General features: G+C 42.2%; 1 protein-coding gene across 6 annotated transcripts in view; it reads left to right on the top strand.

Moving 5' to 3' along the window:
- Positions 1 to 24,887, top strand: part of ZNF566 (zinc finger protein 566) — a 46,933-nt gene that overhangs the window by 5,564 nt on the left and 16,482 nt on the right. For 4 of the 6 annotated variants that reach the window (XM_070398454.1, XM_070398456.1, XM_070398453.1 and 1 more), the window contains exons 2-3: positions 19,640 to 19,713; positions 24,607 to 24,733. In XM_070398454.1, the coding sequence (XP_070254555.1) occupies positions 19,705 to 19,713; positions 24,607 to 24,733 (136 nt within the window). In that variant the 5' untranslated portion in view covers positions 19,640 to 19,704. Of the gene's footprint in view, positions 1 to 8,057; positions 8,255 to 19,639; positions 19,714 to 24,606; positions 24,734 to 24,887 lie in introns of those variants that run through there. The other 2 variants (XM_070398451.1, XM_070398457.1) reach the window with 2 other exon arrangements.

Here is a 24,887-nt window from a genome sequence, read left to right as displayed (position 1 = left end):
CTCTTTACCACCAGGTCCTTTACAATATTTTGCTACTAGAAACAATGCTGCAATAAATAACTTTGTATATATGTATTTTTGTATTGCTTAGAGGCATATCTTTTTTTTTTAATTAAATTTTTATTGTTCAGATTACATTTGTTCCTCTTCCCCCCCCCCCCATAACTCCCCTCCTTCCAGTTCCCGCCCCACCCTCCGCCCTCACTCCCCACCCACTGTCCTCATCCATAGGTGCACGATTTTTGTCCAGTCTCTTCCGCATCTCCCATGCCCCTTTCCCCCCCAAGAATAGTCAGTCCATTCCCTTTCTATGTCCCTGATTCATTATAATCACCAGTTCATTCTGTACATCAGATTATTTATTCACTTGATTCTTAGATTCACTTGTTGATAGATGCATGTTTGTTGTTCACAGTTTGTATCTTTACCTTTTTCTTCTTCCTCTTCTTAAAGGATACCTTTCAGTCTTTTGTGTAATACTGGTTTAGTGGTGATGAACTCCTTTAGCTTTTCCTTATCTGTGAAGCTCTTTATCTGACCTTCACTTCTGAATGATAGCTTTGCTGGATAAAGTAATCTTGGTTGGCCGAAACCGGTTTGGCTCAGTGGATAGAGCGTCGGCCTGCGGACTCAAGGTTCCCAGGTTCGATTCCGGTCAAGGGCATGTACCCGGGTTGCCGGCACATCCCCAGTGGGAGATGTGCAGGAGGCAGTTGATTGATGTTTCTCTCTCATCGATGTTTCTAACTCTCTATCTCTCTCCCTTCCTCTCTGTAAAAATTCAATAAAATATATTAAAAAAAAAAAAAAAAAGTAATCTTGGTTGTAAGTTCTTGGTATTCAGCACTTTGAATATTTCTTGCCATTCCCTTCTGGCCTGCAAAGTTTCTGTTGAGAAATCAGCTGACAGTCGTATGGGTATTCCCTTGTAGGTAATTGAGTCTCTTTCTCTTGCTGCTTTTAAGATTCTCTCTTTGTCTTTTGCTCTTGGCATTTTAATGATGATGTGTCTTGGTGTGCTCTTCTTTGGATTCCTTTTGTTTGGGGTTCTCTGCGCTTCTTGGACCTGTAAGTCCATTTCTTTCACCAGGTGGGGGAAGTTTTCTGCCATTATTTCTTCAAATAGGTTTTCAATATCTTGCTGTCTCTCATCTTCTGGCACCCCAATAATTCTGATATTAGTCCGCTTGAAGCTGTCCCAGAGGCTCCTTACACTATCTTCATACTTTCGGATTCATTTTTCATTTTGCTTTTCCAGTTGGGTGTTTTTTGTCAAATCTTTGGTTTGATTCTTGTGCTCCTCTGGTCTGCTATTGGGTATAATATTCTTTATTTCAGTCCGTGTATGCTTACTTTCTAATTTCTTTATCGTAGCATCGAGGGTCTCATTAGTTTTCGTGAGGCTCTGCTCAAGTTTATAGCAAGCCCTCAAAATAGCGATTTTTAGCTCCATATCCTCCATTTCTGTCATGTTTTTTTGTCTCCGCATCTTTTATGCTTTCTTGGTGCACCCCCTTGTGGTCTTTGTGCGCAGTCTTGTTCTAGCCAAACCTTAATTGTTGTAGTTAACACTAGAGGGATTTGACCACCAGGCCGACTGGCTGTAGGAATCAGCTGTGTGGAAAACTTCAGTCCTCTGGGGAGGCGCTAATCCAGCCTTTGCCTGAGGCGATCGGCAAATGGCTCTGCGCAGGGCTTGGGCGGGGCGGGATCAACAGGGCGGGGCGGGGGGGGGAGCAGCTATGGCTGCTCTCAGTCCGTCCCCAGGGGCTCTGCCTCTCTGTCCCGGCAACCGCTGCAAACCTCGGAGGGACCGTAGCCAGACAGTCCTGCTTCTCCCGTTTGAGTCTGGGTCCCTAGAGACTCGCCCAGATCTGTAGCCCAGAGTCTGAGACTCCCTCCTGATTGAAAACAACAACCGCGCCCTCAGCCACCAGCCCGCTTTGCGCGCGCACCACCGCACCACCGTACCTTTAAATTTTCCACACTGCACCTCCTCTGAGCCTCGTAATGCTATTGTTTTTCCTTCTAGTTGAAGAGTCTCTCCTCAGCCAGCCTTCCTGTGCTTCTGGTTGATGTCCGTTCCGTCTTTTAGTTGTATTTTTGAAGTGGTTGTTTACGGCGGCAGTCTCCGGTGTTTACCTATGCCGCCATCTTCCTTTCCTATTCAAGGCATATCTTTTTAAAAAATATATATTTTATTGATTTTTTACAGAGAGGAAGGGAGAGGGATAGAGAGTTTGAAACATCAATGAGAGAGAAACATCAATCAGCTGCCTCCCGCCCACCTCCCACTGGGGAAGTGCCCGCAACCAAGGTACATGCCCTTGACTGGAGTCGAACCCGGGACCCCACAGTCCGCAGGCCGACACTCTATCCATTGAGCCAAACCAGTTAGGGCTAGAGGCATATCTTCAGGGTAGATTTTTAGAAGTGGGATTGCTGGGTCAGAGGTAAGTACGTATACAGTTTTGTTGGGTATTTCTAAATTCCCCTGTAGGACTGTTGCACCAGTTTTCATTCCCACTTGTAATGTATAAGAGTGCCTATTTCCCCTTCACAGTCTAGCCAACAGCATGTGTTGTCATTCTTTTTCATTTTTAGCAATCTAATACATGGAAATGGTATCTCAGTGTTGCCTTCTTAACTTTTTAAATAGGAGTGTGCTAAAACATTTTAAATCTTTTTTATTGCCTATTTATGTCTTTCCCCATGTTTTTAGCAGGTTTTTAGTCCTTTGTCTTTTGTGACTATTTCTTTTTTCTACCTTGAAAAGAAACCTTTGATTATTCCCAAGGTTTGGAAGATATTCTCCTATGTTTTCTTTAGAAGCTTTATAGATTTAGTACTTACATTTAAATCTGTGATCTATCTTGAATTAATGTATGGTGAAAGGTACGGATAAAGGTTAATTTTTCCCCCATTTAAGTACCCAGTTGTTCCAGCACTATTTATTGAAAACACTGTCCTTGTCCATCTGAATTACAAAGAGCTTTTATCATAAATCAGGTGATATTACATATGTGGCTCTTTCTGAACTGTATTCTATTTTATTATTCTTTTTGTCAGTGCCACGGTTTTGAAATCTTCAGTATTAATTCTCCAACTTTTTCCCTACTTTTTCAAGACTGTCTTGGCTATTGTATGTCCTTTCAATTTCCTATGTTTGACTCAACTTGCTAATGCTCACAAAAAAAAAAAGAAAAGTCCTCGCTGGGATTTTGTTTGTGAATCTATATGTTAATTAGGAGATAAATGACATTTTATCAATATTTAATCTTTCAACTAATAAATATAGCTCAATTGATGTTTCTTTTCATATTCAACCCATTGGAATTAATAACTATTAATTATTCAAAGTGTGTAAACATTTTTGGGGACACCCAATGTAATATACATCTACATTTGTTAAGGTCTTTAATTTCTCTCAACAATTTGTAGTTTTCAGTGCACTTCTGTTAGCTTTGTACCTGAGTATTTGATGTTTATTATTGAGACTCTAATAAACAGTCACAAGCATCACATACCTGTACATGGTTGCACAATCACACTAACCACAGATAAAACCAGGCAGTATTTAAAGGTACCCCCACATGCATTCTACAACACATGGTCACAATTGTTTATTGCTGGAAGTATTGTTGCTTTTTGTATATTGTCCTTGTATCTAGCATTTGTAAAATACCTACTGTAGATGCTACTTATGAAGTTGAGGATGTTCTCTTTTTCATTAGTTGAGACTTTTTTACATTAATGGGGGATGAATTTAGACAAATACATTTTCTGTGTCTATCAAGAGGATCATATGATTTTTTTAATTAAATATATCAATGTGGTAAATTATGTTGATTTTCAGATGTCAAACCAACCTTTCCTTCCTGAATTAAACCCTGCTTGGCCATAATATATTAAACCCTTTTAAAATTTGCTAATGCTGTGTAGAATTTCTGTTTTATATGCTCATGAGAAATATTGGCCCATTTTTCTTCTAAAGTCTTTGTTAACTTTTGGTGTCAGGCTTCTATTAGCCTCATAAATGAGTTGGGAAGAATTTTGTGTTTCTCTATTCACTACAACTAAGAATAAAGTTGTTTCTTAAATTTGGAAGAAGTTAATGAGTTACTGGTGAAGCAATTTGGGCCTAAAATTTTCTTGATAGGAAGATTTTAAATTATGGAGTCAATTTAACTCTAGATGTTCTATTGTTTTTGTTTGTTTTGTCAGTTTGGGAATGTTTTTTAAGAAATTTGTCTATTTTATCTAAGCTTTCACACTTAGGAACATAAACTTATTAGCATTCTCTTTTTATCTTTTTAGTGTCTATGGCACTTATAATGATGTTACCTTTTCATTCCTTATATTGTTCATTTGTGTAGTTACCTTCTCTTTTTTTCATCAGTGCTCTTGGTAATGTGTTTTTCTTCCTTTGTTTACTTTAAAGATTTTTTTGTTTCTCTTTGGTTTTTAACAATTTGGCTATATTTGGTTGTGGTTTTGCTCTTTGTTTTGTGTGTTTGTTTTACTTCAGATTTGCTGAACTTCTTGAAACTCTTGTTGAAGTATTTGATTAGTTAATGTTTTTACTATTAATTCCTATCCAATCTCTTTTCTCCTTCTGAGATGCCATTTACATGTGTGGGAGCTCTTTTGAGGGTGTCTCATGTGTCTTTTATATTAACTTATGTTCTTTTTCTTTCTTGTCTGCATTTTTGTAAATATATTTTTTTACTTTTTAAAAAAAATTTCTTTATTGGTTAAGGTATTACAAATGTGTCCTCATCCCCCATTAACCCCCAACTTCTCCCCCCCGCCCCCATGCTCTCATCCCCCTGTTGTCCGTGTCCATTGGTTTGGCTTATATGCATGCATACAAGTCCTTTGGTTCGTCTCCTCCCCTTACCCCCACCCTCCCCTACTTTCCCTCTGGGGATTGATAGTCTGATCGCTGTTTCTCTGTCTTTGGGTCTGTCCCTGTTCGTCAGTCTATGTTGTTCTCTATATTCCACAAATGAGTGAGATCATGTGGTATTTACCTTTCTCTGACTGGCTTATTTCACTTAGCATAATGCTCTCCAGTTCCATCCATGCTGTGGCAAATAACAAGAATTCCTTCTTTTTACTGCAGCATAGTATTCCATTGTGTAGATGTACCACACTTTTTTAATCCACTCATCTGCTGATGGGCACTTAGGCTGTTTCTAAATCTTAGCTATGGTGAATTGTGCTGCTATGAACATAGGGGTGCATATATCCTTTCTGATTGGTGTTTCTGGCTTCTTGGGATTTATTCCTAGAAGTGGGATCACTGGGTCAAATGGGAGTTCCATTTTTAGTTTTTTGAGGAAACTCCATACTGTTCTCCACAGTGGCTGTACCAGTCTACATTCCCAACAGCAGTGCAGAAGGGATCCTTTTTCTTCACATCCTCTCCAACACTTGTTGTTTGTTGATTTGTTGATGATAGCCATTCTGACAGGTGTGAGATGATACCGCATTGTCGTTTTGTTTTGCATCTCTCATATAATTAGTGACTTTGAGCATGTTTTCATATGTCTTTCGGCCTTCTGTATGTCCTCTTTTGAAAAGTGTCTATTTAGGTCCCTTGCCCATGTTTTGATTGGATTGTTTATCTTCCTTTTGTTAAGTTACATGAGTTCCCTGGAAATGTTGGAGATTAAACCCTTATCAGTGATATCATTGGCAAATATGTTCTCCCATGCAGTAGGCTTTCTTGTTGTTTTGTTGATAGTTTCCTTTGCTATGCAAAAGCTTTTTATTTTGATGTAGTACCATTTGTTTATTTCCTCTTTAGCTTCTATTGCCCTAGGAGCAGTATCAGAGAAGAAATTTCTTCAGCATATGTTTGCAATTTCGCTGCCTGTGGATTCCTCTAGTATTTTTATGGTTTCCCATCTTACGTTTAAGTCCTTTATTCATTTTGAGTTTATTTTTGTGTATGGTATGAGTAGATGGTCTAATATCATCTTTTTGCATGTATCTGTCCAATTTTCCCAGCACCATTTATTGAAGAGACTGTCTTGACTCCATTGTATGCTCTTGCCTCCTTTGTCAAATATTAATTGGGCATAGTGGTTTGGGTCGATTTCTGGGTTCTCTATTCTATTCCATTGATCTATATGTCTGTTCTTGTGCCAGTACCAAGCTGTTTTGAGAACAGTGGCTTTGTAATACAGCTTGTATCTGGTATTGAAATCCCACCTACTTTGTTCTTTCTCAGGATTGCTGCAGCTATTCGAGGTCTTTTTTTATTCCAGATGAATTTTTGAAACGTTCGTTCTAGATCTGTGAAATATGCCATTGGTAATTTAATGGGGATTGCATTGAATCTATAGATTGCTTTGGGTAGTATGGACATTTTGATGATGTTGATTCTACCAATCCATGAACACGGTATATTCTTTCGTTTGTTTATGTCTTCCTTTGTCTCTTTTTTCAGTATCCTGTAGTTTTTCGCATATAAGTCTTTTACTGCCTTAGTTAAGTTTATTACTAGGTATCTTAATTTTTTTGGTGTGATAATAAATGGGATTGCTTTTTTAGTCTCCCTTTCTGTAAGTTCACTATTGGTGTGAAGAAGTGCCTTGGATTTCTTGGCATTAATTTTGTATCCTGCTATATTGCCGAATTCATTTATTAAGTCTAATAATTTTTTGATGGAGTCTTTAGAGTTTTCTATGTACAGTATCATGTCATCTGCAAATAAGGACAGTTTTACTTCTTTTCCAATTTGGATGCCTTTTATTTCTTCTTCTTGTCTGACCGCAATGGCTAGTACTTCCAGTACTATGTTGAACAGGAGTGGTAAGAGGGGGCATCCCTGTCTTGTTCCTGTTCTTTGGGAAATGGTTTTAGTTTTTGCCCATTGATTATGATGTTGGCTGTGGGTTTGTCATATATGGCTTTTATTATGTTGAGGTATGATCCTTCTATTCCTACCTTGCTGAGAGTTTTTATCAAGAAAGGGTGTTGAATTTTGTCAAATGCTTTTTCGGCATCAATTGATATGACTATGTGATTTTTATCTCTCAATTTGTTTATGTGATGTATCACATTTATTGATTTTCGGATATTGTACCATCCTTGCATCCCAGGGATAAATCCTACTTGGTCATGGTGTATGATCTTTCTGATGTATTGATGGATGTATTTACTAGAATTTTGTTGATGATTTTGGCATCTATGTTCATGAGGGATATTGGCCTATAATTCTCTTTCATTGTGTTGTCTCTATCTGGTTTTTGTATTAGGGTGATGCTGGCTTCATAGAATGAGCTGGGAAGTGTTCCTTCCTCTTCAATTTTTTGGAATAGTCTGAGGAGGATAGGTTTTAGTTCTTCCTTGAATGTTTGGTAAAACTCCCCTGTGAAGCCTCTGGCCCCGGGCTTTTGTTTGCTGGGAGCTTTTTGATGACTGCTTCAATTTCTTCCATAGTTATTGGCCTATTGAGATTTTTAGAATCTTCTGGATTGAGTTTTGGAAGATTGTATTTTTCTAGGAATATGTCCATTTCCTCCAGGTTTTCTAGTTTGTTATAGTAGAGTTGTTCATAGTATTTTTTTAAACAGTTCTTTGAATTTCTGTGGGGACTGTTGTTATTTCGCCTCTTTCATTTCTGATTTTGTTTATTTGAGTCCTCTTTGCTTCTTGGTGAGCCTGGCTAGAGGCTCATCAATCTTGATTATCCTTTCAAAGAACCAGCTCTTGGTTTGATTGATCTTTTGTATTGTTTTTTTGGTCTCTACGTCATTTATTTCTGCTCTGATCTTTATTATCTCCTTCTTTCTGCTCACTCTGGGCTTTTCTTGTTGCTCTCTTTCTCATTCTTTGAGTTGTAGAGTTAGATGATTTACTATCATTTTTTCTTATTTTTTGAGGTAGGCCTGTAGTGCTATAAACTTCCCTCTCGGGACTGCTTTCATTGTGTCCCATAGATTTTGGATTATTGTGCTGTTATTGTCATTAGTTTCCAGGGTGTTTTTAATTTCTTCTTTGATCTCGTTGGTAACCCAATCAATATTTAATAATATGCTATTCAGGGGAGAAGACCAAGATGGCGGCATAGGTAAACACCGGAGATTACTGCCGCAAACAACCACTTCAAAAATACAACTAAAAGACAGAACGGACATCACCCAGAACCACAGGAAGGCTGGCTGAGGAGAGACTCTTCAACTAGAAGGAAAGAAAACAGCATACTGAGGCTCAGAGGAGGCGCAGTGTGGAAAATACAAAGGTACCGAGGTGCACTCGCAAAGTGGGCTGGTGGCTGAGGGCGTGGTTGTCGTTTTCGGTCCGGAGTGAGTCTCAGACTCTGAGCTCCAGATTCGGGCGAGTCTCTAGGGACTCAGACTCAAACGGGAGAGGCAGGATTGTCTGGCATCAGTTGGAACGGAGGGCAGCTTTCTCTCGAGATTTGCAGCGGTTGTGGGGGTTCTGAGAAGCAGAACCTCTGGGACCGGGGCTGAGAGCAGCCATAACTGCTCCCTCCGCCCGCCCTGTTGATCCCCTGCGGCCCACCCGGCCCAAGCCCTGCACAGAGGCATTTGCCGGATCGCCTCAGGCAAAGGCTAGATTAGCACCTCTCCAGAGGACAGAAGTTTTCCCGGCAGACACAGGTGATTGCTTACAGCCAGTCGGCCTGGTGGTCAAATCCCTCTAGTATTAACTACAACAATCAAGGCTTAACTAGAACAAGACTGCGTACAAAGACCACAAGGGGGTGCACCAAGAAAGCATAAAAAATGCAGAGACAAAAAAACATGACAGAAATGGAGGATATAGAGCTAAAAAACGCAATTTTGAGGGCTTGCAATAATGTGCTACAAGCTGCCAATAAACTTGATGAGAGCCTCACGAAATGTAATGAGACCCTCACGAAATCTTATGAGACCCTCGATGTTATGATAAAGAACCAACTAGAGATTAAGCATACACTGACTGAAATAAAGAATATTATACAGACACCCAATAGCAGACCAGAGGAGCACAAGAATCAAGTCAAAGATTTGAAATGCGAAGAAGCAAAAAACACCCAACCGGAAAAGCAAAATGAAAAAAGAATCCGAAAATACGAAGATAGTGTAAGGAGCCTCTGGGACAGCTTCAAGCGTACAAACATCAGAATAATAGGGATGCCAGAAGATGAGAGACAGCAAGATATTGAAAACCTATTTGAAGAAATAATGACAGAAAACTTCCCCCATCTGGTGAAAGAAATGGACTTACAGGTCCAAGAAGCGCAGAGAACCCCAAACAAAAGGAATCCAAAGCGGACCACACCAAGACACATCATAATTAAAATGCCAAGAGCAAAAGACAAAGAGAGAATCTTAAAAGTAGCAAGAGAAAGAGACTCGATTACCTACAAGGGAATACCCATACGACTGTCAGCTGATTTCTCAACAGAAACTTTGCAGGCCAGAAGGGAATGACAAGAAATATTCAAAGTGCTGAATACCAAGAACCTACAACCAAGATTACTTTATCCAGAAAAGCTATCATTCAGAATTGAAGGTCAGATAAAGAGCTTCACAGATAAGGAAAAGCTAAAGGAGTTCATCACCACTAAACCAGTATTATACGAAATACTGAACGGTATCCTTTAAGAAGAGGAAGAAGAAAAAGGTAAAGATACAAATTGTGAACAAACATGCATCTATCAACAAGTGAATCTAAGAATCAAGTGAATAAATAATCTGATGTACAGAATGAACTGGTGATTATATGAATAATGAATATATAACGAATCAGGGACATAGAAAGGGAATGGACTGACTTCTTGGGGGGGGGGGGGAAGGGGAATGGGAGATGCGGGAAGAGACTGGACAAAAATAGTGCACCTATGGATGAGGACAGTGGGTGGGGAGTGAGGGCAGAGGGTGGGGTGGGAACTGGGAGGAGGGGAGTTATGGGGGGGGGAAAAAAGAGGAACAAATGTAATCTGAACATTAAAGATTTAATAAATTTAAAAAAAGAAAAAGAATAATATGCTATTTAGCTTCCAAGTGTTTGAGTTTTGTTTTTTATTAAATATATTTTATTGATTTTTTACAGAGAGGAAGGGAGAGAGATAGAGAGTTAGAAACATCGATGAGAGAGAAACATCGACCAGCTGCCTCCTGCACATCTCCTACTGGGGAAGTGCCCGCAACCGAGGTACATGCCCTTGACCGGAATCGAACCCGGGACCTTTCAGTCCGCAGACCGACGCTCTATCCACTGAGCCAAACCGGGTTCGGCGAAGTGTTTGAGTTTTTTGGATTGTTTTTATTGTAGTTTATTTCTAATATTATGCCATTGTGGTCTGAGAAGATTGGTATGATTTCAGTCTTCTTGAATTTGGGGAGACTTTGTTTGTGACCCAATATGTGGTCTATTTTTGAAAATGTCCAATGTGCACATGAGAAGAACGTATATTCCGTGGCTTTGGCTGAAATGTTCTGAAGATTTCAATTAAGTCCATCTGATCTAGTGAGTCATTTAGGATTGCTGTTTCTTTGCTGATTTTTTTTCTAGAGGATTTATCCAGTGATGTCAGTGGTGTGTTTAAGTCCCCTACTATGATTGTGTTGTTGTTGACTTCTCCCTTGTTATCTTCCAGGTTTTTTTTTTTTTTTAATATTTTTTATTGATTTTTTACAGAGAGGAAGGGAGAGAGATAGAGAGTTAGAAACATCGATGAGAGAGAAACATCGATCAGCCGCCTCCTGCACATCTCCTACTGGGGATGTGCCCGCAACCCAGGTACATGCCCTTGACCGGAATCGAACCCGGGACCCCTCAGTCCGCAGGCCGACGCTCTATCCACTGGGTGCTCCTGCATTGAATGCATATATGTTTATCAGGGTTATATTTTCTTGTTGTATCGATCCCTTTAGTATTATGAAGTGGCCTTCTTTATCTCCCGTTATGGCCTTCTCTTTGACGTCTATTTTGTCAGATATAAGTATTGCTACCCCAGCTTTCTTTTTCATTTCCATTTGCCTGAAAGATATTTTTTCATCCCTTCACTTTCAGTCTGTGTGAGTCCCTTGTTCTGAGATGGGTCTCTTGTAGACAGCATATATATGGGTCATGTCTTTTTATCCATTCAGCCACTCAATGTCTTTTTATTGGAGCATTTAGTTGTTTACATTTAAAGTTATTATTGAAAGGTACTTGCTTGTATTCATTTCTATTTTTGTGCCTGTGTTCTTTCTTACCTTTATATTTCTTCTTTTTACAACATTCCCTTTAGCATTGCTTGCATTGCTGGCTTGGTAGTGATAAACTCCCCTAGCCTTTTTTTGTCTGAAAAGCTCCTAATTTCCCCTTCAATTTTGATTGATAGTCTTGCTGGATAGAGTATTCTTGGATTCAGTCCTTTGCTTTGCAACACTTTTTATACCTCCTTCTATTCCCTTCAAGCTTGATGTGTTTCTGTTGAGAAATCATTTGATAATCTGATGGGGGATCCTTTGTAGGTAACTCTCTGTCTCTCTCTTGCAGCCTTTAAGATTGCCCTAATTGGTTTGGTTCACTGGATAGAGCATCAGCCTGCGGACTGAAAGGTCCCAGGTTCGATTCTGGCCAGGAGCATGTACCTTGGTTGCGGGCACATCCTCAGGAGGGGGTGTGAGGAGGCAACTGATCAATGTTTCTCTCTCATTGTTGTTTCAAACTCTCTATTACTCTCCATTCCTCTCTGTAAAAAAAATAAATTAAATATATTTTTTAAAAAAGAATGCCCACTTAACAAAAAAAATATTCTCTCTTTGTCGTGTACACTTGCCATTGTTATTATGACTTGTCTTGGTGTGGGTCTTTTTGGGTTCATCTTGCTTGGGACTCTCTGTACTTGTGTAACTTTTTTCTTCCCCATACCTGAGAAGTTTTCTGTCATTATTACTTCAAATAGATTTTCTAATCCTTGCTGCTCTTCTTGTCCTCTGGCAGCCCTGTTATGCATATGTTACTTCATTTCATGTTGTCCCAAAGCTCCCTTAGGCTCTCCTCCTGCTTTTGAATTTTTTTATCTACTTGTTGTTCAGATTGAGCTTGTTTCTCTACCTTATCTTCTAACTCACTAATTCGGTCCTCTGCTTCTTCTAGTCTACTGTTGAAACCTTCCATGGTGTTTTTGATTGTAGCTATATCACTTTTCATTTCTTCCTGACTCTTGCATAGGTAGTTGATTTTCTCATCCATCCAGTGAATGAATTGTACAACCATTACTCTGAATTCTTTTTCTGTCATGTTGCATGCTTCAATTTCATTAATTTTCTTTCCTGGCGACTCCTCATTTTCTTTCCTCTGGGCGTTGTGTCTTCTCTCCATTCTGACTATCTCCAGATAGTTTTAAATATCGAGTTGTGTGGGCCTGGGCCATGTGCAGTGGGAGCTTTGCACCACCCTAGTGTCACTGAAGAGCTCTGACACTAAGATGTGTGGTTGTGGTGGGTTGGTGGGACCTAGGCTCGCTCAGAGTCAACGTTACCAGCGCTCAATGTGGCCTCGTGTGCGCACTTAGAATCAGGGACCCTGCCTGCACCGTGCTGAAACAGAGACCCCCCTGGAGTGTGTTGAAAATCAGAGCCCCCTAGCGTGCGCCAGGAGTCAGAGTTCCTCAAGAATCCAGTATCAGAGTCTCTGTTGCTTCGTGCAGACTTGCGTTGAGAATCAGAGTCCCTTTGTGCACATGCACCAAGAATTGGAGTCACTGACTCAGTGTGAATGCACATGGAATCAGGGATCCCAGGCGCAGGTGATAAGAAACACAGTCAAGTCACTGGTGCTTGGTGCTGTCTCCTGCCCGGAGAATTGGGGTCCCGGGGCCCATGCTGTGAGGAACAAGTTCCCAGTGTTTGCACGTTAGCTCCCGGGCTAAGATTCCTGTAGCCCGTGCTGTGGGGGAGAAGTTCCCAGTGTTCGCACGTTAGCTCCCATGCTAAGGTTCCTGTAGCCCGTGCTGCACAGAACAAGTTCCCGGTGTTCACGCCCTTCCAGGCTAAGGTTCCTGTAGCAGCACTGAGGCCCGGGCAAGGGGTGGGACTATCAGTTACTATGGCGCTGCCTGCGAGCCTTTGAGGAAGGGGATGGGCTCTGTTACTCACAGAGATCTGCCATGGGGATGTCTGGATTCTTGGTGTCCGTGGGTCTGTAACTGTGGTCTCAGGTCTCTTTTCTCAGTGGCTGCAGGGTCTTGGTTTGCTTCTGAGACCAGACTGGGTGGTTCTGAGGCCAGGATGTTAGCCTCAAGCAGCTCTGTTTCTCAAGATGGTGTGGTCTCTGTGCCAGTGCTGGCCACCCAGGAGTGTCCGCACTGGGAGCGGGGCTCCTCCGTCTAAGACTGCCCGGTTTAGCAGCCCCTTAGAAGACCTGCAGAATCTAACTGTTCCTAGCTCATACACACACACACAGCATACACGTCCACACACTCCTCTATCACTCCCTCCCGCTCTCACACTCTCACCCTCCCTACCTTCCTGCCGGTCGCCATCTTCTGACCTCTTTTACTTGTTTTTGAGTTCAGTAATTCTATGTACCTCATTTCTGGTTTCATGTTAACACTGTGTAATGACTTTTTAATTTCTTAATTTGCTAATCTAAATAGTCTATTTTAATCTTTTTTTAATAAATTTCAATTCTATTTAATTTCTTCACCTTTTCACACATTTGCCTGTCATTTTTCCTTGATTGTCTTTAACATTTAATTGTAGCTATTTTAAATGATTTGTTTGCCAGGTCTAATGTCTGAATGTCTATAGTTCTCCTATGTTTTGTTTTTAATCTTCTTGCATTTTTAATTGTATGGTAGATATTGTATCTAAAACAACTGGGGGGGGGGGGGGCGGGGGCGGGGATCGTGTCAAGGCCAGCCACTATCTACTTCTAACTTTCTCATTATAAAAGAAAAATTAAACTGCTTTTCAGGTTTCTGTTACTAACAGACAGATATAATTCCTAGTATATGGGAAATTTTCAGGATAATACTGGAAGTAATTTAAAACATACTATAAGTGCGAGGAAAAAACAAGATGGCGGCATAGGTAAACACTGGAAATTGCTGCCTCGCACAACTACTTCAAAAATACAACTAAAGGATAAAACTGACATTATCCAGAACCACAGGAAGGCTGGTTGAGTGGAAATTCTACAACAACAAGGAAAGAGAAATGCACACTGAGACTCAGAAGAGGTGCGGAAGTAAAGGGCAAAGGTATGGAGGTGCACGTGGAAAGGGCTGGCAACTGAGGACACGGTTGTCTTTTTCAGTCAGGAGGGAGTCTCAAGCTCCCTACTGCTCTGAACTCCAGTTCCGGGCGAGTCTCTGGGGACCCAGACACATACGGGGAGAAACTGGACTGTCTGGCATCAGGCGGAACTTGAGGGCGGCATTCTCTCAGAGATGCTTGCAGAGATTACCGTGACACTGAGACATCGGGCCTCTTAGGATAGGACTGAGGATCAGCCATAGCTGTTTGCTTCACCCTGTTGATTCCCGGAGACGCCGCCCCACCCAAGCTGTGCACAGAGGCTTTTGCATATGAAAGGCCTGGCCCTTTGCAATCTGAAAATTACCTAACAAATTGCAGCTGGGTCTGAGAGACCCAGAACATCCAAAAGAAGGCCCAAGGCCCCACAGCAGCTTGCATTGCTTCACAGCTGGGCCTCATCTGGGCACCTCTAAACTCCAAACATAGAAGAGGAATCTGCAGATCTCCCCATAGCTTCTGCTGGATAGCCTCAGGCAGAGGCTAAATTAGCACCTCCTTAGAGATCCAAGAGCTAGTGTACCCAGTGGTCAGAGTGGGACCATCCAGATTTCAACTCCTCAGATCCATAAGGGACACACTCAGGGGGGAGACTCAGTGAGCACCAAAGCCCCACTGAAGCAAGTCTTGCCCCATAAGGGTGTCTCCAGCACAGAAGTTCTCCCACCATAGACACAGCTGATTCTCACAGCCAATTGGCCTGGAGGTCAATTCCTCCCAGTGATACCAACAACAATCAAGGCTTAACTACAACAAGACTGTGCACAAAGCCCACACAGGGGTGCACCAAGAGTGTCCACCTCAGGTAATTGGAAAGCCTGAGCCACTGGGCCCTACAGGACACCTAGCACAGAAAGCCACTCTATCAACACAGGGAAGCAGCCAAAATGTGGAGACAAAGAAACAGGTCACAAATTACAGAAATGGAGGAAAGCAAACTACTGGATATAGAGTTCAAAAGTATGGTTATAAGGTTTTTCAAGAATTTTCTAGGAAACGCCGATAAATTTAGTGAGACCCTGGAGGATATGAAAAAAAGACCAACTAGAAATTAAGCATACACTGACTGAAATAAAGAATAATACACAGAGATCCAACAGCAGACAAGAGGATCCCAAGAATCAAGTCAAAGATTTGAAATATGAAGAAGCAAAAAATTCCCAACCAGAAAAGCAAAAAGAAAAAAGAATCCAAGAATATGAAGATAGTGTAAGGAGCCTCTGGGACAACTTCAAGTGTGCAAACATCCGAATTATAGGGGTGCCAGAAGAAGAGAGAGAGCAAGATATTGAAAACCTATTTGAAGAAATAATGACAGAAAACTTCCTCTACCTGGTGAAAGAAATAGACTTACAAGTCCAGGATGCACAGAGAACCCCATACAAAAGGAATCCAAAGAGGACCACATGAAGACACATCATAATTAAAATGCCAAGGGCAAAAGACAAAGAGAGAATCTTAAAAGCAGCAAGAGAAAAACAGTCAGTTACCTACAAGGGAATACCCATACAATTGTCAGCTGATTTCTCAACAGAAACTATGCAGGCCAGAAAGGAGTGACAAGAAATATTCAAAGTGATGAATACCAAGAACCTACAACCAAGATTAGTCTACCCAGCAAAGCTATCATTCAGAATTGAAGGTCAGATAAAGAGCTTCACAGATAAGAAAAAGCTAAAGGAGTTCATCACCACCAAACCAGCATTATATGAAATGCTGAAAGGTATTCTTTAAGAAGAGGAAGAAGAAAAAGGTAAAGATAAAAATTATGAACAGCAAATACATATCTATCAACAAGTGAATCTAAAAATCAAGTGAATAAAAAATCTGATGAACAGAGTAAACTGGTGAATATAATAGAAACAGGGGTATGGAAAGGGAGTGGACTGACAATTCATGAGGGGAAGGGTTGTGGGGTTCAGGAAGAGACTGGACAAAAATTGTACACCTGTGGGTCAGGACAGTGGAAGGGGTAAGGGCAGAGTGTGGGGTGGGAACTGGGTGGAGAAGAGATATGGTGGGAAAAAAGAGGAACAACTGTAATAATCTGAACAATAAAGATTTAATTTTAAAAAACATACTATAAGTGTAATAATAATCTTTTTTATTAAAAGACTATAGGCCTGGTGCACGAATTCATGCACTTGTGGGGTCTGGCCAGCCAGCCCCAATTGGGGCCTATTGGGCCAGGCCAGCCAGGGGGAGGGGACATGGGAGGTTGGCCAGCCTGCCCCGCCCCTGATCATCGTGGTGGGGGGTGATCAGGGGCGGGGCTGGCTCGGGGGTGGGGCTCCAGGCAGTTGGCCATCTGGCTCTGCCCCCTGGTCCAACTCCCAGTTGAACTCCCAGTTGAGGGGACAATTTGCATATTAGCCTTTTATTATATTGGGTAGGTTTATTATTTATAAGAGTGCAAAACAGTAAAAAACGTAAGTTACTCCATTTTAAAGGACTTCTCTGTAGTGGTATTTTTTTGCAATGCTCTATGCCCCAGGTGTGGTCATTTTGCAAGCATACTATATATAGTCTTGGCCATAGAGATGTTTGGCTTTAAAAAGGAGGGACACATCCCCCAGATGCAAGAACTCAGCGTGTGAGGATATCCCCATAGGAACAAGATGAAGAGGTTTGGGAAAGTGACAAAGGTAGAAGGAGGTATATTGAAGTAAGAATATTTCCTGCTCATTCCCCTTGAAAGTTACAGCAGTCAAGGATGCCCCTTAAACCAGGGAAAGGTGAGGAGGAGAGACTAGAAAGGGAGACATAGAGTAAGGAATATGGGAGAAGGAATTTTGGTTCTAAGTCTTTCCGGATTACTGTTGATTCTTCAGTATTTAGTACATTGCCTGGTATATAGGTTGTATGGTTGGTAAAAGAATACTAGGGGTTTAATATATAGTAATAATATTAAAAGGAGTGCTTTCACATTTTAAGGAAGAAATGTATGAATTATGTTGGTTTTAATTTCTTGGAATATGTATAAACCTGGGGAATATAGTGAGTAGGCATTAAATAATTGATAACATGGTGCTACTTCCTGGGTGTTTAGTTTTACTTGAAATTGTTGATGAATTGTTTAATGATCAAGGAGCTTTGTACAGAGAGGAATGCTCACTGCCGTTTATGCTTTTATAATGCTCAGTTTATTTTCCTATCCTATCTAATAAAAGACAAAAAGGGTAATTAACCATCCTCCGCTACGCTTCCCATTGGCTAATTAGGGCGATATGCAAATTAACTGTCAACAAAGATGGCGACCGGCAGCCTTGCAGCTGAAGCGAGCAGGCTTGCTTGCTCCAGTGATGGAGGAAGCCAAGGTTCCCCGCCTTCCGTGGCCCGGCTCTGAGCCCAAAAGCAACAATGTTTCAATTATAGAAGCTAAACAAACCCCAGATACCTGCTTTCAGCCAGCCGCAGCCTCAGAGCAACAATATTTCAATTATAGAAAGTAAATAAATCCCAGAATAAAAAAAAAAAGAAAAAAATGAGAGGCTGGGAGCTTCAGTCCCGGCCAGCCTGAAAACGGCCCTCAGCCCCTCACCCAGACTGGCCAGGCACCCCAATGGAGACCCCCACCCTAAAGTTGGTGTGGCCAGCCTGAAAACAGCCATCAGCCCCTCATCCAGGCTGGCCAGGCACCCCAGCGGGACCCCCACCCTGAAGGGGGTGTGACCAGCTGCACACTGCTATCAGCCCCTCACCCAGGCTGGCCAGGCACCCCAGCGGGACCCCCACCCTCATCCGGGACACCCTTCAAGGCAAACCAGCTGGCCCCCACCTGTGCACCAGGCCTCTATCCTGTATAGTAAAAGGGCAATATGCAAACTGACCCTAACAGCAGAAAGACTGGGAATGACTGGTCACTATGACACTCACTGACCACCAGGGGGCAGACGCTCAATACAGAAGCTGCCCCCTGGTGGTCAGTGAGCTCCCACATGGGGGATTCTCTGCTCAGCCACAAGCCAGGCTGATGGCTGCCAGTACAGCGGTGGTGGTGGGAGCCTCTCCTGCCTCCTCAGCAGCTCTAAGGATAACTGACTGCAGTTTAGGTCTGCTCCCTGCTGGCAAGTGGACATCCCCCAAGGGCTGCCGGGCTGCCAGAGGGATGTCTGACTGCCACCTTAGGCCCAATCCCCTAGGGAGCAGGCCTAAGCCAGCAGGTGGTCATCCCCCGATGGGTCCCAGACTGCGAGAGGGCACAGGCCAGTCTGAGGGACCGCCCCCCCCCCCCCCAGTGTACAAATTTTTGTGCACCTGGCCTCTAGTATCTAATAAGCAAGAAAGTTTTTTTCTTAAATGTTTAAACATAGATCACAAAGCAGTTGCTCTTCTTAAATAATTTAGCCTTCTATTTGTATAACTATTTTTTTTTTAATAATATATTTTTATTGATTCAGAGAGGGAGAAAGAGAGAGGGATAGAAACATCAATGATGAGAGAATCATTGACTGGTTGCCTCCTGCACTGGGGATCGAACCTGCAACCCCAATTGGTCGACCCTCAACCAATGAGCCACACTGACCTGGCTAGTATAACTATTCTTTTGGACATTTAAAACATGTTAAGTACATAAAATATACGTGATTTTAAAAATTATTGCTTCATTTATGTAATGTCAAAAGCTATTCTAAAGCATCAGTGATAAGGTTAATTTCTACATAATTTCTATACTCGTAATTCTTTCTTATTGCTATGCTAATTTTAACTTCCTGCTAAAGTTTCAGTAATATTACTTTGTTTGCTTTTCTGGATTTTAGTTATCTTAAGGCAAGACTTAAGGCAGGATTAGAGAATCTGGTTTATCAATCCACTGTTTCTTTTTTTAAAAAGATTGTTTTATTGCTTAAAGTATTACAAAGAGTATTGCATATGAATCAACTGGTTCTTACTCAGGACTTGGGACCTGATTGTATAATCCAGGATCATTGAAACCTGATTTGACCAATGTATATCCAAACAAAAATGATTATAATCAACTTTTAGGAATTAATCATTCCAAATTCATATGTTGGTAAAATGATATGTACAAACCCAAATGATCATCATCAGCAGATTGGTTAAGTAAAATATATCCATTTAATGATGTATAATTTGGCTAAGTATAATATGCTACAATTTATGTAAAAAAATTACATCTTTGGGTGTAGGTGTACATATATTCTCCAAGCCATATCAGATTATTCAAATCTATCCTGGTCTAGTCAAAAGCATGAGGTTTCTGAAGTTGGGGATAATTAAATACTTTCCTGTTTTTCTCACTGATAACCCCTCAAGTGTTTGTGTGGAGTGAACAGAAGGGAAATGATCATTTTTGGAGCTATAAGGCAAGTGAGATCTTATGTAGCTTCTTTTGCTTCCCCCAGCTCTGGTATTTTTCCAAAAGAGGAGTTCAGAGGACAACTGGTCCTTTTCTGCAAATATCAAAGCCATGGCTCAGGTGAGATGCTATGTGGGTTGTTTGTGTGGGTTTCTTTGTGTTGTTTTGTTTGCTTAAATGGAGCCGTTTTTATCCCTAGTATATGTAAACATTTGCTTTCCTCATCATGATGCTTTCTGATGTTTAAAAAGACCAAAAAAAAGAACTTTCAGACAGTTCAGTTAGAAGCAATTACAAAGTTCTCTTACCTTTGCTTTGAAGAAAAAGGTCTCTAATAAGCCAATTCAAATATTTCTCTGTTTGTGGAGATAGTTATAGAAAAAAGAAGTGTTTCAATAATCATTTTTGGAAAAAAGAAAAGAATGTCTAGTTAAAGATCTTTCTTTACACTCTTGCAGATAACTGATAGAGGGTCAAGTGGTTGGATAACAAGTTTCTCTGAAGAGGTGTCAATCAGGCTAAAATTTATCAGGAATTCATCAAGAAAGATTACTTGTTTGCACAAAGAGATTGTGAATTACACAATGAAAAATGGTCTGACTGAGACCAAGTTTGGAAAATAAAACTTTGCACTGGTTAACATATCCCTATTCAGGAAACTGACCCCAATTTTCTCCTACACAAACCATTGCCCCTACACACAACCAGGTCTCCCTTCTTTTTTTTTAATTTTAATTTAAAAAATTTTTTTTATTGATTTCAGAGAGGAAGGGAGAGGGAGAGATAGAAAGGAACATCAATGATGAGAGAGAATTATTGATTTGGCTGACTCCTGCACACCACCCACTGCGGATCAAGCCTGCAACTCAGGCCCATGACCTTGACTGGAATCGAACCCAGGGACCCCACAATCTGCAGGCCAACACTCTATCCATTGAGCCAAACCAGCTGGGGCCTCCCTTGTTTTAAACAATGTTTTTTTTTTTTTTTTTTTTTTTTTTTTTTAAATATTTTATTGATTTTTTACAGAGAGGAAGGGAGAGAGATAGAGAGCTAGAAACATCAATGAGAGAGAAACATCGATCAGCTGCCTCCTGCACACCTCCTACTGGGGATGTGCCCGCAACCCAGGTACATGCCCTTGACCGGAATCGAACCTGGGACCCCTCAGTCCGCAGGCCGACGCTCTATCCACCGAGCCAAACCGGTTTCGGCGGATAAAGTATTTTTAAAAGTCATTGTATACTTGTGTACAAGTGAAGTAGTACTATTACAGTCTTATCACCAGTTTCACTCCTAAAAGGTGGCTGCCCTCAACCCTCCTTTTAAATTTAATTTTAAGTTACAGTTGATTTTTAATATTATTTTATATTAGTTTTAGGTATACAGCATAGTAGTTAGACAATCATTTAATTTACAAAGTGATTCCCCATGATACTTCAACTACCTGCCTGGCACCATACATAGTTATTATAGTACTAGAGGCCCGGTGCACAAAAATTTGTGCAAGAGGGGGGTAGGGGGTAGGGGTCCCCCAGCCCGACCTGTGCCCTCTCGCAGTCTGGGACCCCTCAGGAGATAATGACCTGCTGGCTTAGGCCTGCTCCCGGGTGGCAGAGGGCACGCCCAATCCCTAGGTGCAGCCCCTGGTCAGGCTCAGAGCAGGGCCAATTGGGGAGTTGGGGCGCCGCCCCCTGTCATGCACAGAGCAGGGCGGATCGGGAGGTTGTGATGCCACCCTCAGTCACGCTCAGGGAAGGGCCAATTGGGGGGTTGGGGCACTGCTCTCTATCACACTCAAGGCAGGGTCGATGGGGAGGTTGCGGCGCCACCCCTGTCACTCACAGAGCAGGGCCAATTGGGGTTGGGGCGCTGCCCCCTGTCACTCACAGAGCAGGGCCCATCAGGGGGGTTGGGGCTCCATACCCTGTCACATACAGAGCAGGGTCGATCAGGGGGTTGGGGAGCTCCCCCCTGTCACGCACAGAGCAGGGCACCTCAGGGGGTTGAGGAGCTTCCCCCTGTCACTCACAGAGTAGGGCCGACAGCGGAGTTGGGGCACCGCCCCCTGTCACACACAGAGCAGGGCAGATCAGGGGGTTGGGGCGCTGCACCCTGTCACACTCAGGGCAGGGCCAATGGGGAGGTTATGGCTCTACCCTGTCACACAGAGCAAGGCCCGTGGAGGGGGGTTGGGGCGCCACCCTCTATCACCCACAGAGCAGGGCCGATCAAGGGGTTGGGGCGCCGCCACTGTCACACTCAGAGCAGGGCATATGGAGAGGTTATGGCTCTACCCTGTCACACACAGAGCAGGACCCAAGGGGGGCGAGGGGGTTGGGGCGTCGCACCCTGTCACACACAGAGCAGGGCCGATCAGGGGGTTGGTGCACCGCACCATGTCAAACATAGAGCCGCAGGGCGATCAGGATGTTGGGGAGCTCTCCCCTATCAGGCACAGAGCAGGGCTGATCAGGGGGTTGGTGAGCTCCCCCCTGTCACACACAGAGCCACAGGGTGATCAGGGGGTTGGTGAGCTCCCCCCTGTCACACACAGAGCCACAGGGCGATCAGGGGATTTGGGCGCTGCCCCCTGTCACGCTGATCCTGGTGCCAGGAGCCTCGCTGCTCCGCTGATCCCGGTGCTGGGAGGCATATTACCCTTTTACTATATAGAATAGAGGCCTGGTGCACGGGTGGGGGCCTGATGGTTTGCCCTGAAGGGTGTCCTGGATCAGGGTGGGGGTCCCCACTGGGGTGCCTGGCCAGTCTGGGTGAGGGGCTGAGGGCCGTTTTCTGGCTGGCGGGTGACTGAAGCTCCCAACTGCTCCTTTTTTTCTTTTATTTTTTTTCTATTCTGGGCCAGCTGTAGCTCTGAGGCCTCACTGCTGAAAGCAGGTTTCTGGCCTTTACCTTCTGTATTTGATACAATGTTGCGGTCCGGCTGGCTGAAGCCCGGCTGACTGAAAGCCGGTTTCTGGGGTTTTGTTTAGCTTCTATATTTGCAACATAGTACATAGTTGCTTAGAGTTGCAGCTGAGAGGCTGGCAAGTTAGGCGGGGAACGTTGGAGTTCGCCATCACTGGAGCAAGCAAGCCTCCCTGTTCGCTTCAGTGCATGGCTGCCGGCCGCCATCTTGGCTGACAGTTAATTTGCATAAGGATATGCTGATTAGCCGATGGGAAGGGTAGCGGTCGTACACTACTTACCATGTTTCTCTTTTATTAGTGTAGATTATTGACTGTATTCTCTAAATTGTATTTTACATCGCCATGACTTTTGTAATTGCCAGTTTGTACTTCTAAATCCCTTCATCTTTTTCACTTAGCCCCCCAACTTCCTTTCCCCTTCAACTCTTGCATGTAGTTGAATTGCTATTTTTTGATGAATCAATTTTACTCATTATCTCTTGACTTACTGCAGAGTGGAGAGGACATTGTACTCCCATATTGCTCCCTTAATTTCCTCTGATTCTGTTATTAATTATATTACAATTTTTTGGTTACATCAATAGTGTATGGGATATTAGTATGTAAATATCACTCACTGCTGAGCTAGCTCAGCTTTATTCTATTACAACTTTTTATTTTTCCTGAGGTTAATTTTTTTTCTCACATTTGCTTAATTATCTATGTATTTAAAATTTTATTTTTTTATTTTTGTTGATTTCAGAGAGGAAAGGAGAAAGAGAAAGAGAGAAACATCAATGATGAGAGAGAATCATTGATTGGCTGCCTCCTGCATGTCCCCCACTGGGGATCGAGCCCACAACCGGGGCATGTGCCCTTGACCAGAATCGAACCATGGACCCTTCAGTCCACAGGCCAACATTCTATCCACTGAGACAAACCAGCTAGGGCTAACCATTTATTTTTATCCAAAGTCTCCAGAATCACTGTCACATGCCAATTAGTATGTTTTTCATCTGATCAAACACATCATTTCTTTTGAATGTGGAGACTTTCATCTCCATTCCCTTTTTAATCCTGCTCCTAGCTAGTCTGGTTACTCTCTAGGCCTGCTGCAATTTCCTCAAGACTTCCCTTTGTTCTTCTGTTTCCTGGGATATCCTTCACTGTTTTCCTGTGCTAATTTACCTGTTTCTTGAATCTCATGTCTTCCTCTTTTCTGGTTTACTCCCCCATTTTGTTGGAGCACATCATCTGGAGTTTCCTAAGAAATTGTGCTTGTGTCCTTTTATGTCTAGAAATGTCTTTTTTATAGCCCTTACAATAGGATGATAGTTTGATTATAGAATTATTGGTCAGAATTTCTTTTTTCCATAAGAATATTGAAGACTTTTTCTTATTTCTTATTTTTAACTAGAGGCCCAGTGCACAAAATTTGTGCATGGGTAAGGTCCCTAGGCCTGGCCAGTGATCAGGGCTGATTGGGGCCTTCCTTCTAGCTGCTGGCCAGGGCCTTCCTTCATTCCATGCCACCCCCTTGTGGTCAGCGCACATCATAGGGGTCTCCCATTGAACTCCTGAGGGGACACTTTGCATATTAGGCTTTTATATATATAGATAGTGTTGTAAAGAACCCATTGCCTCTCTGATTCTTGATGTCTTTTATATGATCTACTCTTCTCTGGATGCTTTAATGTCTTCTCTTTCTTCCTTCTTCTTGAATTTTACTTTTAGCATTTGGAAAAAGAGGAGAGAGAAAGAAGTACATTTGTATTGAATTACAAGTATTGTGTTAGGCATTTGTAAATACCAATTCATTTAATCAGGAAACTTCTCTTAGTAGACCATACCTTCCCAGACTTATGTACATAATGGAAGTATCCCAGTATACACAGGCAGTTTTGTCTGGAGGAAACATAATGACATGGAAACTCATTGGTTCAGTCATGCTTATTTGTTTACAGTCCTCTACTTGCATCCCAGACATTCAACCCTTCTCTATATGCTTGCTATTTTTCACTTCTACCTTTATTTATTTTCTTCTCTTTGCTTCACAAAAACATTTTTTAAATTAATCAAGTCATATGCATGATTGTTGTTCCAGGAGTCAGTGATGTTCAGTGATGTGTCCATAGACTTCTCTCAGGAGGAGTGGGAATGCCTGAATGATGATCAGAGAAATTTATACAGAGATGTGATGTTGGAGAATTACAACAACCTGGTTTCAATGGGTAAGGACATCTGTCCATATTAATTCAGATTCTGCCCTCAGAAGGTCTGCTTCCTCCAGGGTGAAATACTCACCTACCTTTCAAGTAACCAGTTAGATTTCTAATTCAGTTCCCAGGGAGGAATGTTTTTATTTTTATTTTAAATATGTTTTTA

This window comes from Myotis yumanensis, unplaced genomic scaffold (genome assembly GCF_028538775.1).
Source record: "Myotis yumanensis isolate MYYU_CA2020_CCGP unplaced genomic scaffold, mMyoYum1.0.hap1 SCAF_18, whole genome shotgun sequence".
Lineage (NCBI taxonomy): Eukaryota > Metazoa > Chordata > Mammalia > Chiroptera > Vespertilionidae > Myotis > Myotis yumanensis.
This window is presented reverse-complemented; position numbering and strand designations above follow the sequence as displayed.